Below are 18,879 nucleotides of genomic sequence, written 5' to 3'. Positions count from 1 at the left end.
TGAGTTTGCTGCATGCAATGATATTCACCACAAATTATTGACTATACACTGCCTGCATAGGATGGCAGAAAACCAGAGCCCCAGGATAGGGGGAGAACAGGATAAAAGTTAACATTTTTGGACAGTTTTCTAATACTTGTTTTCTATTCCACATGACGCATGAACACACGCAATGAACCAAGTAATTATGCTTCTCACAACACTCTGGTTGCTTTCTTGGCGTCAGGGTTTCAGAGACTTCTACCCGCAACAACCAGCAGGTGTCCTTGTGACTTCCTTCAGATCTTGCAATGAATTCTACAGCAAATGAAATAGCAGGAAATGTGAAACACTTTTTCCTTACATTAAAAAAAATACAACTCCACTGTCTCTCCTTGTGTTACCTTCCAAGTAGTCATCACTTACCTGGGGAGAAAATTCATTTCCGCTATTAATTATTCACAATCCCTACGGGGCATGACTTTTGGGCTACCCTGTATATGGAGATCTCTGCAGAGAACAATGCGGCGTGGGCAGCATACCAAGGCCTCCTATTCAACTTTTTCTAAACAGCAAAACAGTTTGACCTTTTTAACGATCTGCAGCAGGCTCCGACTTTCACATGCGGTCAAGACGCCTCAAGGTAGAGGAATGGGTGACCTTCAGCATGCTTCGCCAGACGCTGCCACACGTCTGCAGCTCTGCATACTTAGACAGAAATTAAAGGGAAGGCTTCTGGATAATGCAGATTTTAGCACTTGACGACTGTGAACAGGGCCCAGCACTCAAGGTTGATGTCTGTGAGGTACAATTTTTACACGGATGCCAAATCACAAAATGGCAATTATTGTTTTTTTACATGGCTACTAGCTCTCTATGTTGTATTTAATTTTATTACGCAAAGTGGCCCACTCAGTTGCAATTCAGATTAGAACAAGCTAATAGCCCTCATAGCCTCTCTGTTAATTGTGGGTCCTTTTCATACAATAACCCTTTCTGGAATACATCAATTGGAATTAATTTATTGCAGACAGTAATGGAACTCTTTATCACAATGAATAAACGATATTGTTTGCTGTGATGATATTTTTTTCTTGTAATGGTGTGACAATGCATTTCACCATTTCTCATTATCATCACAGTAGGTTATTGGACATAATATTTTCAGCTATGTGTGAACACTTTGGTCACGGATACAGTGACAAAAACAAAAAGAACAGCAACAACAAAAAAAAAAAACACCACCTTGATACACTGGTGTCATAAGGCTGGTGATGGTGAAAATCACATAGATGATAATGCCCAATTCTTCCCCTTTTCTCTGTTTACTGCCTCAAACTCATCTGCACACCAAGAGCAATTTAACACAGTTTAAATTAATCTTACAAGTAAAACAAAAAAAACAGCCTATAATTATGCAAAAAAGAGAAAAAAGAGATGCAAATGTGGGACGACATGACGTTAAAAACTCTTAAGTATGGCATCATGATATGTTTTAATGAACTGACCCACTAAGAGTGAAATTGGTCGTTTTTGCCATGGTAAAGGGGTGTTGGGTGACAGGAGGAGCGGGTCTTAATTAGGACTAGAGGCCGTCTTTGGGTGCTTAGTCCTCAGTGGGAGTGGAAAGGCCTAGCAGTGTCCCTGGAGATTGAAATTAAGTGCAATCTTCAGGTTGGCCTCATGCAGACAGTCACAAACCCCCTGCTTAATTTGGAAAACCTGACCGCATCGTCAGCAGTACAACCCCACCAACACCCCCCGCCCGAAGTCTTCTGCATGTCCTTTGGCCTCTCGAAAGCAAAACTACAGAATTAAGAGCTCATTAAAAAAGCAGCTGTGCCTCCCTAGCAACCATTTCCTCATTTAGTGTTGACTCTTTTTTTTTTTTACTGCTAAAGTTTTACTCAGTTTCTCTCACATGAACTGCAGCTCACCTTTCGGCTGGTGACAAACCCTGCTGCTTCTGCATGCTGTAATCCTGAATCACAGCTGAGTAAGCGTGTGGAGGTGTTTGAATGGTGCTGTCTGTGTGTGTGCCGGATGTATTGGTGATGGGGGAAAAGGCAGGATTTCTGAAGCCGCTAAACCATTCATCCATTTTAAGTAACCACATCATCCTGTGGCAGGTCACGGACAACAAAGCTGAACCCGGCATGCACATGGTCTAAGGCCACACCTTGTGATCACCCAGAGAAAGCACAGACAAACACAGGCATGGAATATTCAATCAATAAAAACATTATAAGAAAGGTGGTTATGCTGGGGCAGAAAAAGGGGCTATGTTTGGGTCCAGTTTAGCATTAGCTTTAAAAAAATTAAAAAGCAATATTACACTATTTGGTTAAACTCATGCCTTCTTTGTAAAAGAAAGCACTGTTATAGCAAGCATAGTTGTTTAAGGGCTACTCGGCAGACAGTTGTCTGTCTATATGTTACGATTCTTGATTATAGCAACAGTAAATATTCATTAAAAAAATATCCTGTTTTAAAACATAGTGTCAGTCCATAAGTGCTCTGGGGAGTGAAGAGAGTTTCCTGCGTAGGGTGCATGCCCTCATGTAACTGCAAAGAAAGCTAACAACGCCATTAAGATTGTTCTGCCTCCAATACCATCTATGAGGTGAGCTTTCCCATTTCCAATTTATTTGCAGGTGTAATTTATTTTGTTTTGTTAAATTTTAATAACGTATTTGCAAAGTAATTCATATGCACTGAGAAAGCAATGCCGTAAGAACACCAGAGATAATTTGTTTTGATTTTGCTGCGCACAAAGGAAAATGTAAGGCAGAACATGTAAAACAGTGCAAAATATTCAAGCTGCGAGCAAATTAAATTATGTCTCAAATGCTCAAATTGCTCCATATTGCTCAGGCCAGAACCACTTCTAGACAAACTGTGATTTTTAATTTAAGAAATATAATCAATTACAAAATAACAAAAGCAGGCCCAGCAATTTCATTCGCATTTGTGCAATCAGATTAGACCACAGCTGCGGAGTGCTTCTGAATGCAAAATATGAATTATTGCATAATTTCTCATGCAGAGACTAATGGGACTGGGGTAATATTGCCATCATGATGAAGCCATCTCCATGAAAGCAGCTTTGACATATACTAAAACTCAGTTATGAGTGTGCACCGACCGGAGTCTGCAATCAATGAAATTAAATGCAGGTGAAATTCTTGATAGGTTACTGCAGCTTCAGCTGAGAGCCGAGCCAATATGAATTACTGAGGGAGGCACAGGTGGCTCTGGTTATTTTGCTACTTGTATGGTATCAACACAGTGCAAATGCAGACAGTTTAATACCATTTCGATATATGCTTTAGCTGTTCTATTTAAGGTGCCTGTAACTATTGAATATGCCTGTTTAAAGATGAACTCTGAAAGAGTTTACCCTTTCCCCTGTACAAAAGCAAGAGATCAAACTTTTATGATGGAATAAACTTTCACAACAATGACATTATAGCCACGTTGTCCCTTTTGCAATGACTGGCAGCGTGAAGGATGGGGAATCACAAATAAGCAGTATGGAGACTTGTATAAACACGATGTACACTTTCACGGTTGTCCTTTGAGAAATAATGTGGACAGTTTAAAAGGCTGCCTCAACGACAAGCATTACCCAGATCGATCCTCTTGATCTGCTTCAGTCTCAAACTGACACTGCCAGCATATTGACCTTGGTATCATGCCCCAGGCATGCTGTATCATGGCAATCCAGTTCAAGAGGAAAGACTGGAGAAATGTGATTTTTTTTAAATGAACTTGTCGACACTTGCTAACTTCATGTTACTGTTACATTCTCCTGCTAGTGACCTCACTAGACTACAATAAACAAGGTCTCCTCCTGAGGAGTGAAAGAGAAGAGTCGAATGGCATAGACTAATAATCATTGATAATGAACACTGCATGAGGCTGAAGGCCTCCTGTTAGTGACCTGTCAGGGACAAAATTGGTTTCATAGAACACAATTTAAACTGAAAAAAGTGCTTAAACTTGAGAGATTTTGGATGGCCAGAAGGCCAGTTGCATGCAGTATGAAGCACACTGTTGGAGGCTAAAATTAAGCAAATGTCCCAAAGCATTACGTAAATAGCTTAGCTGTAATCAGAACAATAGCTTTTTTTATTTCTGTCACAGATATATGACAGTGTTGCATTTTTTGAATGAGAGGATGAAGATGACTTCCCGTTTAACAGCTAGACCTAACCCATCATGGCACAAAAGAAATGAGAGGGAAAGCATCGGTAGTTGATTGATTCATCCACAACAGAAACAATCAGTTAGAATCAACAAGGGCTATTAGGGGTGGGCAAATCTGTTCAATTAATAATGCAACAGTGAAGATTGTGAATAAGCCTTTGTTTCCTACAAAAATAAGACTTTTCCTTTCATTTGCAGCATCATTATATCACACTTTCTGTTATCCTTTTCATTTTCCTCTAGCCTTTTTTTTTTCTTTTTTTGCTGGTGTGTATGTATCACATTGTGCAACTAAATTCTCATGAGCACCCTGTCATTTTGTAAATGTCGAGGCATTTATGATGACTCTGTTAAAAAGTCCAATGAATCATGTTTACTTCCGCCCAAATTCTCGCCAGTTAGAAAACTGAGTTTTGTAACAGTTTAACTTAACTTTTTCAGTAGAATTTTCTCTTTTTTGTACACATGTTAATATCTCTGCATTTCTTTTTCCTTGAGATTGCTATACAAAGCACTGTGGCAATACTATTAATGTTAAGGAAACTGTACTAAATAAAATTAGACTGAGTAATAAATGAAAATGTGTCAAGTAATATTTAAAATATAAACAATCTATTTTTGATACATCTCAAAGTTCTTGCTTCTGCCTCAAAGACTCTGGAAATAGTAGAATATGTAACAAAGTACTGTTATGGAATCCAATCAGCATGCAGTATATCACTGTAATGCTTATCCATTTAAGCACATTTATTAAATTGCTTATGTCCATACATAATAGTTTGTTGTAAATTCCATTTTCATAAATGAACGTTTGGGTGTTGTGTTATAATGAGAACAAACAAAAGTCATACTTTTCATGTAATGTAGATCACTCCCCAGGTTGTAATCTTCACCTGATTCTTAGGGGCAACTAACTGTGGTAAATTCTGTTACAACATATTTGACATTTGAAAAGGTCATTGCTGGGGACTATTTGCAAAGGTTACGTTTTAATTAGAATGATGAATCTTATCAGGTTGAAGACTCACTTCTGCTGTGAAATTCTAGGTCCAAGCATTGTATCTAAGTCCAAATCGAATGTGAAAATGTTCCTTTGAGTATAAAAGAGAACGCATTTGCAGGCATACAACCATGAAATCCCACCGGATTATCTGGTGAAAGGTGGGGAATCCTTTTCAGGTGTTAGCCCATTGAGAAATAACCAGATGACCCCCCAACACACACACACACACTCTACACTACACTAACACACACCTACACAGACACACCCTGTAAAACACTATCTCAGGTAACTCAAATTTTAATGAGAAAGGGAGTGGAAGGTTGGTGAAGGTTTGACTGCTATTGCTGCTAACACAGTGTGTGAGTGTGCACTTCTGTCTCATAGGTGGCGCTGCAACCTGTCAAAGGACAGTCGTCACTGCAGACCTGTACTGGTGATAAGTAAGAGAGCTTGCTTTGATGTAAACAATGGCAAGCACAGTATTATTACTAACAGATCAATACAAATCAAAAATTAATTCCCGTGATGCAGTGTTAGGCTAATACATTATTATAAGTGAATTTCATATGTCTGCATGACACAAATAAATTTTCTCCTTAAATCAGTATCTGCTCTTTAATTGTGATCTTGGTGACATGCTGAAATTTAAATTTTTTTGTTAAGTCCTGTTCTATGTGATGAGTGGGACAGGGACAAGGAAGTTTCACAGTCACCAGAAAGAAAAATATATAAATATCTACGAATAAAATAAAGTGTGGAAAAGAGGTGAGTGTGAAAACATGGGGAATAAATGGGAGCAGCAGGGGAGAATAAACTCCATAGCGCGGCGGGAGCTCATTTCCGTTTCTTTCTCCCCAATGGCTATCCATTATCTCCGGAGCAGGTAGCGGGAAGGCGCAATCAGAGCCCGCGTGGGAGCGGGCAGGCAGTGGTGGGCGCCGGGTGGGCACAGCGTGACTGCTCGGCGCGGCCACAGGCGCAGCTTGCCTCCCGGTTTTGTCACCTCAGCGAAAAGGAAGGCCCCTGGCAGCCGGGTGGGGGGGTGAGGGTTCCTGATAGATATGCCGCCCGCGTCTTAAACACCCTGGCCAACTGGCTCTCCTCCTCATTATCCACCTCTCAACTGCCCCCATGTCCTGCAGGCAGCGAATGCCTTGGAGTGGGAGTCTTCTGGTGCCTTTTTTGATTCCTGCTCATTTATTTTAGCACTCATACTTTACCACTCATATTTTAGCACTTACTGAACCTGAGGACCCTGTCACTTGTGTTTGTTATAACTGTTTTCCCATAAGAATTTAGAAAATGTTATCCATGCATTTACATTTTAGCCACTGTGCTGTCACCCTTAAACAGAAGGCTTCATAAAAGGCACCAAACAAGATATACTAAAGTCACATCCTTACTGTCACATACTTGCTGGTGTATAAGATCAAATAGCAAATTCTTATATATGCGTTTTGGGCAGGCAGGTAGTCATGGGAAATTACACAAAGGGGCGAACAGAAACTTCATGACTTTGAATAAAAACTTAATTCACTTTCTTTGACATCCATTTTGACTTCACACTAAATTGTATAGGTTAAGTGCTTGGAATTTATGATGTCATACAGAAAGGTTTGGGGACAGCAGCAGAGCCCCCATGGGGAATCAAACTGGCAACCTTTTGGTCATGAGTCCTGCTCCTTAACCACTATGCACATGTCATTGAAAGTGTATTAATGACACAAATACCAACAGCATCATGTTATAGGTGTTTAAACAATTTCAGTTTCAATTCCAGTTGAAACTCACAAGTTCATTCCAGAACACTCAAATTTATTTTCTGGAAAGCTCCGATATGGTTCCTGGATTTAAATATGTGAATATGCAAGGTGTAATCTCCCTTTAATCAAAAAACTATTTAAAACAACAAGTCTGAATCATGCCCTAATTAGAAAACACTGTGTATCAAAAAAAAAGATTGTGGCAGCTCATTCATGTATATTAATGTTCCTTCTTTTGTTAGTCCCCTGTCAAAACATGGCACCGGCGTTATTTATGGCATTGAGTAAGACAATGAGGAGAACAAGAACTGAGGTAGAGCTTTTGAAATGCGTATGGATAGAAGGATAATTTTTTTTCTTATCCATTTCAGCTTATGAAACGGATAAGAAATGGTGAATGTCCTTGACTTCAATTAATTCAAATCACTTCTTCACTTCTGCTCTCTGTCATCACTTTTGGTTTGCTCCTTCTTTCATTTGAAAATGAGATGCCATCTTTCATGATTGTAACTTTTCATTACAACATAACAAAAGTTAGTTCAGTGGCCACTTTTAATTATGTTTTTGGTTTGAGATCCTGTAGAGTATGTGGATGGATTAACTGAGAAGTTATTTCCGATTGGATTCTGGATAGACACAGAGCAGGACTTAAATGGGAAGAAGGGGTTTAGTCTCTGAATCAGCCTGACAGTGTATCTTGGTTCTTTTGACTATTCTTGTGTTTGCCTACAAAAATAACCTTGAATTTTGAATGCTCCATATTTGCATCTACAACAAAACGTTAAATAGATTTCAATCCGCTAAAGTATTACCGAACCCCCGTTTGTGTAAAATGTCCAACATTAATACATAAAGATATTTCCCTCAGTTTTATTACACATGCCATACTTTTTCATAATGTCAAAGAATAATAGATCAGTGAAAACATCCCCTTAAACCATTACTTATGGTCACAGAGAAGGGAACTTGGAAGAGCATCACCCTGAGGTTAATGCCACCAAAAAAATCAACATTAATTAAACACTCTCTTACCTTGAATTGGTAAGGGATTCATCTTGCAAGCAAATTGGTCTGATTAGGATTCATGGTTACCAGAAAGGATATATTTGGGGGCTTTTGCCTGGAGCCAGCTTGATCCCTATAGACAGCCAGTCATTTGCAATCATGATTTTTGCACACAAATGGAAGAGGAGAAACTCTTCCATTGGATGTCTTTGCTGGAAAACTGAGCACAGCAAAAATACCAGTAGGAGAACTAATGATTTTTTTGAAAAGTATGTAATTGTATTGGAAATTGTATTGGAAATTTGATGGCACTAAATTAACACTTTTAGAACAACTTAGACCACATTGAGGGCCATCTGAAAATTAGAAACATTAAGTCTGCATAAATATTTGTCTTAAAGATATTCATATTAAAGATATTCAAATTTGAATTTGAAAAAAACAGCACAAACAAACTTCTTTTTTTGAGTTACAACTATGCATTATGCACTAAACCTTTACATTGAATCCATTGGAACAGATAAATAAATATGAACTTATATATGTCCTTGTTTGTTTGATATTGTAAATAGTGGGCTATTTGCACTAATATACACTTACACTAAGAGACATGATTTTAAAAAAGATATCTTTTACAGCTGATTACTAAAGACCTTGGGGTAAAGACTACGTCAGATTTGGTGTCAGGTCTCAGGTGGCAGAATTGCAAATGCAAAAGGAACTTTTGCACTGTGCCAAAATAGCACCCTGAATATTCACAAATTTTTTGATCACAACCCATCACCCTGTCACAGATGTTTCTTTTTTTTTTGCCCATTGCATTGATGCGGAATTACCAAAACCCATCATGCAGTGTCTGTCTGTGCACAGTTCTTATGCCATTAAAATTGGATCCATCATCAATGAATTATCACTACTACTACTACCACTGTTACCACGTTTTCCAAATCATTATTCAATAATCAAAAAGCGAAGAGCCAGCAACACAAATGTGTTAGTTTTGTGGCCACAGAACTACATGACAAAGCAATCCAATCTTATCTCGCAAAACATGAGGTGGACCATTCCCTACTAGCAGTGAGGCAATCTTTGGCCAATTCCAACAGGAAAAAGAAGCAAGACTCAGTGCATAATGGATTCCCCAAAAGTCTATTTATCTGCTTTCCATGGTGTTGCTTCCATGAGGCAGAGTGTATGTTAATGCTTCCCAGGTTCCTGGGAGAGATAAAGGCCTATCTGAACACTGTTTATTGGGAACTGTGTCTGCCATTAATCATGCACCAGGGAGACACAGGAGATAACTCACCTCTCACTTTGTTTTTTGTTGCAGCCGCTGGGAACGCAGGAGGGAGTGGGGAAGGCAGAGAAAGAAAAGAGAGAAGGTGGGAAAGAGAAGAGAAAAGGAGAGGAAAGGAAAACATTAGATTAGACAGGCTTTATTTCGTGAGAACATGATTTCTGTCTCCTGAAATGGCAGCTTCCTGATCTATTTTGTTGACTTTTATATTTGCAGATGTAGAATAAGTTCTCTATGGATTCAAGATCTCAACTGATGTTTCTGAAATACATCATACAAAAAGGGACCTATTTCTCCTGTTCTTTGATTTTCCACATTTAACTGTGTACAGTTGTGTGTTTTGGTGGCATTAGGCTCAAGTGTATATCTGTAGTGTCTTTCTATTTTCTAGTTTAAGTTGAATCACAAAATTTCAGTTGCCTTCTGGCCTCACAAATAACTGTTGATTAAATGCAATGCAAACATTTTCTTAAAGTGCAAGAATTAATCATGGGGAATAAAGATTACTTTCTTTTTTCTGATGAAAAAAAAAAGATTACATGGACAAAATATCGAAAAAAGATGAATAATGTTTTGTAATCATGGTTGGCTATCTCATTCTGTGTATCTGTGGTAGAGTGATTTTGGATTGCCCCTTCGCAATATTACATGGATTTCATTCCATTCTTAAGCCACTTGAAAATGTCATTTATGTAAATCATGCATTGTGTCCTTTTGAAAATCATCAAATGTGTTGTAATTTCAAAGTTAGTCTGTAAGCACACACTAAAAACACATATACAGTATGTGTTTTTATATATGTACAATATGCATTACAGGTTTGAATATAAGAAACCTACAGTGGAATACAAATCTTTTACAATTAAAGAAAGATTCTTAAAATGATTTACAGGAAGTCTGGAATAACTTTTCAAATTTGGAAACAGCACATCATGAAAAATGCTGTAATATCCTTTCTGTCTACATTAAAGAATGGTTTCTAATGTTTAAAAGTGCTTCCTCTTCAAATTTGTACATGTTGTCATGGATAAGGCTGAAAAAGATGAGGTCATTTGTCTTTATTCCTGGACAAAAGTGGGAGTTATCTGGTGATCAGAGGCTTCAAATAAAGTGCTTGTCCAGGCAACACACATTATCCAAGTGAATAGATACGATATGCAACAGCCCAACAGACAATTCATTCATTTCAGCACTCCTGAAACTTTAATTTTTTGCTTCCTTCTGTGTACAGTGAATATTATTACTCTTTGACTCTCTCTCCACCTCTTAAGTTTAACAGTGTAAACAAAGTCATACTCTATAAGTGTCTCCTAGCTGTGAAAAGGTTTGCTAGCACACAGGAGGAATAACAATAGATCCATTAATGACTGTGACTGAGGAGTTACAGAAAACCTCTCGGAGTTTACCAGCTCTGAAAAAACTGCAGTACCAGTAATAATAACAGCATTATGCAATTAAAGTTACCTGTAGTACACCTCAATTCTCCATATGGCTGCATTTCAAATGAGTTAAAATTATAGCTATTAACACAATGGAAGATAAAAGAAATGGAGGAACATAATATCTTCCTTTAATGTATAAAATATTCAGTTCTCAGACGTCCGGACCTCTGTAACACTGGCTACACTTGAGACAAATAAAAAGATCCAGTGGAAATTTAAAAGCAATTGTGAAGCTGAAATGGCAACCTATTAAATTGTTTACTTCAGCTGGGGAATTCATATCTCCCGTTCTTGCTCTGCTTACAGTAACGTGCATTCTGGATTCCCCACACTAGCCCTTAAAGGCAGGACAAATGCAAGGCGTAACACAGGCGGATGAGAATGTCCCCTCCGGTCTTCAGTTTCAGTGTGGCTCTTGACCAGCAATTAGCTTTGCTTCCCTCTGTGACAAGCCTGAACACATTTATATTACTGGCAGACCTATTTCTAATGTGGAGCTGCAGGCCTGCAGGAAGCAGTGAGCAGCTCCCTGTGGTGATTAGTCTAACGGAGCATCATGCGGTCGCCATACCCCGCGGTGAGGAGTGGCCTCCTACTGTAAAGTGTCCCTCTGCTCGCCACACCAGAAGGTCAGAGCTGTCCCTTCGACAGCGCCACACACAACTCCCTCAGGCCCACCGACGGCCATCGATCCAAGCCGGAGACTAGCACCACTGACTAAATAAACACACTACCAGCACAACAAAGATCATGCTACCATACTGCGACAACCCTGTGTCCATGTATGCCAAAATAACCATATATTGTTCTGAATTTTTAACACTTCATAATCACATTTAATTGCAGACATGGATTTTTACTGTATTACAAGGCATCTTGATTATGGATGTCTTCTGTGTGATAAACTTTCACTCAATTAAATGCATGTCTTAAAATAAGATGTGTACCATCTGCACATACCCTATAGATACATAATCATGTCACTTCATTTTTATGCCTGCTGGTTTGTTTTTTTTTTACTCCTGAATAAAATAGCATCACAATGTATTTGTGAAACATTTTTCAAAGCTTTGTCTCTGCTTGACTGACATATGAAATTAGTTGAACTCCTTGGGGATAAATTAAACAAACAGCTTAGCAGCTTCCTGTCTCACAGGGGGCAGGAGGAAGCGATTGAACAGCATTCACCTGCAGTGCATGGAGTGACACTGACTTCTGCATGTCAGCCCAGTAATGTCTCCCATCCCCTTACCTGTGGCTACAGCCGCGTGAATAATTCAGAGTCTCTGTATTATTGATGAAGCTTGAACCGTGATCTAGGGTAAGCTGCTTCAGCACTTTAGCCTGACAATATTAAATATGATAAAGCAAAAAAAAAAATATATATATACACGTGTGTACACTTTTAGACAGCCGTTGTAAACACCGTATTTATCTGACAAAACAACTTTTCGCTGCGCTTGTTTTGTGGTATTGAGATAAGTTGTGGCAGCACACATTCTGTCTCTCTTACTCAACAGCACACTGCAGGTCCTCAAGATACACAGTCATGGGGATTTTAGAGATTCCCCCTAACAAGCAGCTGATTGACACCTGAAGCAACAGGTGATTTGTGGTTCTCACCAAATCAATGACCCTGACTAAGCAATTAATAGTTGAAGTGGAATAAATACCAAAGCCCTGTGGGTATCAGTGAACACCACTGGCATACAGGTTGGCAATTGTTGAGAAAGTATTCAGTCCATCAAAATGGACATGAGTGAGTGTGATTATTTGGTTCTATGAAAATAATACTCCAGATACTGTTTTTTGTTTCACCATCACTTCCAATCTTAAATTTAATAATGTGACTGGAATTGGATGTCTAAGAATGGATAAAGATTTTGGTGATGACAACAGGCCATTCAATCCATTCTGGCTGGTCATTTTGCCATTATCTACACTATATACGATATGCTGTACTACATGTAACAATAACCAATAAAGGTATTTTTATAGTGCTGCTCATGAATTAAAACAATCAAAATAGGAATGCAATTTATTGTTATTTAAAGTTACTACAACCATTACTAAAATCTGTTCAGAAAAGTGATATTCAAGATGACTTTCATCAGTGATAATTACAACAAATTAGAGAGAAACCATCACTGTGTCTCTTACTCCGCTCCAAATTCTGATAAGCCATTCTATAAATTAATAACACTGTGAAGAAATTCTAACTAGCACCAATGGAATTGTGCTTTCAGATATTTTCTACTTCCGCTTGTGCCACTTCGTTAATTAAAGCTTCAAGTCTCTCCAAAAAAACTGGTATAACAACAAAACAATATCAAAGATACGGTCACATGGTTAAATCTCAAGATATGATCCGGTCAACTGAAGTTTACTGGCTTCCCTTGGCACAGTAATTATCTTTGCAGACTCTTCCCTTGCTTGGCCTCCTTTTTGATTTGGCATCCACTCTCAGAAAGCCTTTCAGCATCCCACACAGATATGCAAATTACAATAACAGGAATATAATAAATATAAAATTTAAATAACTCAGAACAGTGTTTATTAAAACAATGTGCAAACATTCACAGCAAGGCTAGAATATCCCTTACACAAGTATCTCTCGTCTCAGAAATCCACACATTCAAATGGGCCAGGCTCCTTAAATAGCTACACGGAACACAAGGATTTTCACTTAACACTTCCTCTTTCCCCTGAGTAGCACAGCATGTGTCATGCCAGTAAGGCATGTTACAATGCGAGGAAGTGAATTCTATTTCTGTTTTTTTATGCAAGTATGTGTGTGTGTGTATGTGTCTATGCATACATATGCATAACACAGCATACTAAATAATTCTACATAACACCTGTGCCCTTCCAGCAGCTGAGCATGTATATTAACAGGAAGGAAAGCAGTTACCAGCAATTTCTATGATGGACCACCTGTGTGTCTGCATTTGACGTGGTACGCTTAAAGAAAGAGGATAGAATTCAATGAAGAAGAGTTAAAGATGTTTGGAGTGTTGCACATCATCCTCCGCTGTCACAGTACTGTGAGCAGAGAGCCTATGATTTCTATCCTGCATTATCATATCATATTGGTCGATTTGATTGAGCTATTTTCCCCAGTGCAGAAATGGTTCCTGCCTACCTACAACGATGCACCTCTCTCTACTGAGGGAGTGTGCTGTAGTTTTGCTCTATCTTTAATTTTGTGTGCATAATCCAGAAATTGCATTATTCTTATATCAATGGCACCTATTCTAGGTGCACTGGGGTTTGATAACACTCTAGACTGTGTGTTGATTCATGTCCTCGATCGCTATCTCTTTTTTTTAAGACCTCAAATCAAATCCCCCTGTCTCCTTTGAAGAAAGGGTTCTGAAAAAAGCATTGTGAGAAAGGTGCATTCAGTGCAAGTGAAATTACTAAAGGAAGTCATTGCATGCTGCTGTGAATAGTGGAGGGAAAAAAGCAAAAGGGTCTGATTGCTAATTTCAATTTAAAAGACGTAAAGCCTACTTGTGTCGGGAAGTCCAATTTCCTGTTTCCTTCAATCAAAATGGTAATTTGACAGTTTACTGTGGCCCCAAGCATTTTCCACTTCTACAACAGTATGAACTGCACATAAAATAGCATAAAATCAAATACAGTGACATAAAATAAAATTGACCGGCAGGAATAAAGAAGTGCTGTAGGCCTGTTTTTTCTCCCACAGAAGGCACAGCACAAGATGGAGCTGAGTGAGATCACATGGACTACAGCCTGTGTAAAACACAATCTGCAGGTCCTTTTCACCTGTTCAAATATATTTAAACACAGACGGGGTCACATACTGCAGCCCACGTTATGCCCAGCTAAAAGCAAGACTATTAATGGCAAATATCAGTGACTTCAAATGAGAGGAATCACCATAAGAAAGGCTAGGGCTATATTTGCACACTTTCAAGCACTTTCAGTTCCTTTGGAAGAATCTTGCTTTTCACTGATAAAACTGAGACCACAAACCAAATAAGCCTCTCATTTTAAAATGATGTTGGAGCAGGAATGCAAGATACCTTTCCCCACTAATGCACTGTTCTTAATGTTCTCTGGTGTCCTGTAGGTTTTTTGAGGTAATATTTCAGGACAGTTGCTCTTCGGAAGAGTTGGATTGAGGACAAGCATGGACAAAAATGGCATAGGCTGAGCACTGCTAAGCGTTTCTTTGGGACTGCCAAAAATCACAGAAGTGCATTTTGTCTGACTATCTACGACTAGGTTTGTGGGCTTCTGTCCTCACTTTGGATGTGGCCACAGTCATTGACATCAAGCCCTTTCCATTCCCTTTCCCTGGATACCTCTGAAGAGGGGCACTTGGTTTGTACAGATTAATATGGGTCAGAATGTTTGATTAAGGTAATAAGAATTAGAATTCCACCTTCGTGTGTCCTTTTCCCTGACAACCCTGGGGAGTGGGTAACCTGTCATCCTCCATCCTTCCCTCACCCTGGGTAAATTCTATCATACTGCCAGCCCATAATGGCATAATGTCTCTCTGAAAATGGAAGTGCTGAGAACGAATATACAGGCAAGAATTTTGGGGTACAGGGCAACTGTGTCCACCTCTGTCCACCTGAACGATTATCAGCCTAGAAAAAGGCATTATCCAAGTCAGCCTGTGAATATGTATTTTCCTGTTGATCAGTTATTTATCAACAAATATGGGCTAAAGCAATTTAGGGCAAGTGCTTATGTTCGACTACAGTTTCCGCATGGAACTTGAACCTTCTGGTAAGAATTCATATTACTTAACCACAACAGATCAGTGTCTATATAAGTTTCATGCTGAGACACACCATAGCCTGTACCCTGTCCATTAGTTTTACACATTCTCCTTACAGTGACACAGGGATAAGAATAATGGCACAGCCTTTCAGTTATTTTTCAATGGTATTCTGTTGGCACTATGACCTTCGAAAATATACCCCTCTGAATCCTTTTACATCCATTACATCTGTGATCCTTTCCAGCTGTGAAAACAGCAAAACTCAAACCCATTGCTCCTTTCAGACGTTCCAGTGATTTGGCCCTGCAATACAATGTCCGCATGTGACTGCTGTTGTTATACCATTGGGCAAGGTATTTAACATGCATTGCCTTAGTAAATATCAGGCTATGTAAGTGGATAACAATGTAAGCCATGTGACTTGCTCTGAATAGAATGTTCAGAACAAATACCATGGGTACAGACACAGGTGTATTGATCAAAATACTAACAGCGTTGTCTTTTATCCAAGTTTCTCAGAGGCTGAGAAAGGGATATATATGTCAAAGCTTCTTCTTTGTACTACTATAGACTTGTATATTTATGTGAAGACACTTGTACCTAGGGATCCATGCAGACCATTCAAAGTGCTATTTGTATTCTATGCAGAAATTTCTCATAGTCCTTTAAGTCACATCAGTTTTGTTCTTACATTTCTCCATGCTTCATGAAGAACTATAATAGGTTAAGGGAAAAGACAGGCTTTTTCCTGTGGCACACAGTGGGTCTGAGAACTGTGAATGCAGTGAAATAAAGGTTTTGAGGAACGCAGGTAGATATTTAGATGTTCCATTCAGAACGGCGCCTAAAATGCGGAACCTGGGCTGTAATTATATATTCCTAAGGCTCTAAATTTCTCTGCTGTTTAATATCAGGCTTGAAACGGATGGAAAAGCACAAGGACTTCATCATCCCTGCATGTCTTCATGAGGGATGTTGGACTGTTAACTTTGAAATTAAATCTGACATTCAACCAACAATCTCATACACACATAGTGCTGCCCGATGCGGAAGCTCAAAAGGCTAGGCCTACTATAACAGCACTGCCCCAGTTCTGAATACATTTAAGGAAATATATAAATGTGTATATAATATAGGGAATTCCAAACACGACTGAGAGAATTTATAATATTATCACAATGGAATCCAGACCATTATGAAAACCCTTTTTCACTACAACAGGAGAGCAAAGTTTCATTTTTAAAGGAAAAGGCTAGGGTTAACGAACCAGGAAACGCTAGATAAATTCTGTAGCTTTTACAGGCTCAGTATCCTAGCAGGGGATCAGACCCATATTGACGACTGTCACTTTACTGCGCAGTTAATGTCAAACTCCCTGTATAGTGGCACAGAAAAGAAGAATTATGCCACAGCGTTTCAGTTCTTTTTCGATGGGATTCTGTCGGCACTGTGACCTTCTGAAATATAACCCTCTTAATCCTTTTTTTACATCCATTAAATCTGCGGTCTTTACGGCTGTGGAGATAGGAAAGCTCGAACCCACTGCTCCTCTCGGATGTTCCAGTGATTCAGCCCCGAGATGAAACAGCGGTGGGCAGGAACCTCTGATCCAGCGTCGTCATGGGTACAGACACAAGTGTATCGATCCAAACACCACCGCTGTTGTGTTTTGTCAAAGTTTTACAGGTGGGTTTAACTGGCAGGTCCATAATAATTGATAGTACAGCCACAAGCAGCTGAAACAACAAAGAAATAGGATGTGACCCAATCGGTTGCATCATCTAGAGGGAGATAATATCACTGTCTTGGTGTGTTCCTTTGGACTGAAAGGGATGTATTTTCCACTGCCATATTTTCTGCATTCATCAGTAATTTCTCATTGGATTCAAAAATTCACCTGTTATCAGGTAACAAATACAAAATGCCAAAAGAATATCATATCTGAAACATTTCCTTCCTCTTACAAGGTACTGAATCAAGCAATGCACTCAATTCTGATATAAATTGCATTTATTTCAAGGAAAGCCTTTTACCAATAATGTGTCTGAAAGCAAGTATCTAAATTGGAATCAATGCATGCAAAATGAAATACTTTTTAAACACAGACCTACTTGAAGTTGGTTTATCTAACTCTACTGTAAGATATGACTGTTTTGATAACAGTATGTGAAAAAAGCTTAGTTTGCAGTAACAGAGGTCTTTTTCAGTACTGATTAAAGTTAGAGGACCTGAACTCTTCTCTTTAATCTTGTCATTCATGCTTTTATGCACATCAACATGGTATAGAATTTGCAAATCAGTAAAAGATAAGAGACCTGCACCCCCTGTCAGATGCAATAACAGTTACGCATTGATTGTTTTCTTATATCGGTTACAGATACCCAGGGATGGGCCAGTTACATGAAGAAATGTTATCTAGGTTATCTGTATTTGTTTATTTATTTCCTAGTATAGGTCATATCTGTTCATAGGCTGAAATTTCATTGGAATGGCAGTTATGCCATCTGCCAAGTTTTATGTTTGTGGCCATATCATTGTGTGACATGGCATAGGACACAAGTCAGTTGTCAGATGTATCTGGCCACAGAACGCCATTACCTCATTACAAGAGCACTGATATCCATACAATTCTGGAAGATCCTGATGAAGACATGGTTTCCATCTGTGCCTTAATCAACACAGTTTCTAGTTACCAGAGTGGTAAAGTAGCAACAGTTAAACCTGTTTATTTTCTTCCTTGTCCAAAAATTGTTCTCTTTTTGTTTTCTCCCATATTTCAGCCAGATCCATTCCCCCCTTTTTTTTCAGTTACTATGTTTCTGACATGTCGACACACAGGGATGACCACATATCCTCTGCTCCACCGCTCCGTTGTTGGAGGAAATGAAAGGTGGATACCAAAAAGGCAGGGTGCTCCTCTGGGCCTGTCTAGATGCAGCATCTCTCCTTAATGTCACATCCCAATTTAGGGCTTCTTCTCTGAACCACAAGAGCTTGGATTACCATTACCTGTCATTTGTCTGCAGCCAGAGACACAGGCCACATGCGGGGGCTAGTAGATGGGTTAGTGCATTTTGTTAATGCCTAGATTTACCTCTTGATTAAGTTGCTGTCAATCAGGTGTAAATGTTACCTCACCAGTGCATGCTCCGCCTAGAAGCTGACACTCCAAGACATTATTTTCCTTGATCTCTCTAATAGCAGATCCAGAGAATGAGGTTTACCCATTCAACAAGTAAAAAAGTCAGTGAATTGTGAAAGGTACTGAATAGAAATCTCCCACTCTGCATCAGTAACAGCCCTGGTATGACCAGAAAGGAAGCCTATCAGTAACAGACAATTTCAAGTCATCAGCACAGCTGATACGCTCCACACTGGATAAAAACCACACCACTTTTAATGAACCAAAGGACCGACAGATT

At 39.0% G+C, this 18,879-nt stretch overlaps 1 protein-coding gene across 2 annotated transcripts in view; it reads right to left on the bottom strand.

Annotated features, from left to right (window-relative positions):
* Positions 1–18,879, bottom strand: part of LOC118783563 (cell adhesion molecule 2-like) — a 310,327-nt gene that overhangs the window by 73,511 nt on the left and 217,937 nt on the right. For both annotated transcript variants that reach the window (XM_036537490.1, XM_036537492.1), the window contains exon 2: positions 9,266–9,292. In XM_036537490.1, coding sequence (XP_036393383.1) covers positions 9,266–9,292 — 27 coding nt within the window. The remainder of the gene's footprint in view (positions 1–9,265; positions 9,293–18,879) is intronic.

This window comes from Megalops cyprinoides, chromosome 9 (genome assembly GCF_013368585.1).
Source record: "Megalops cyprinoides isolate fMegCyp1 chromosome 9, fMegCyp1.pri, whole genome shotgun sequence".
Lineage (NCBI taxonomy): Eukaryota > Metazoa > Chordata > Actinopteri > Elopiformes > Megalopidae > Megalops > Megalops cyprinoides.
The sequence above is the reverse complement of the archived record's forward strand: the minus strand, read 5'-3'. Positions and strand labels throughout refer to the sequence as shown.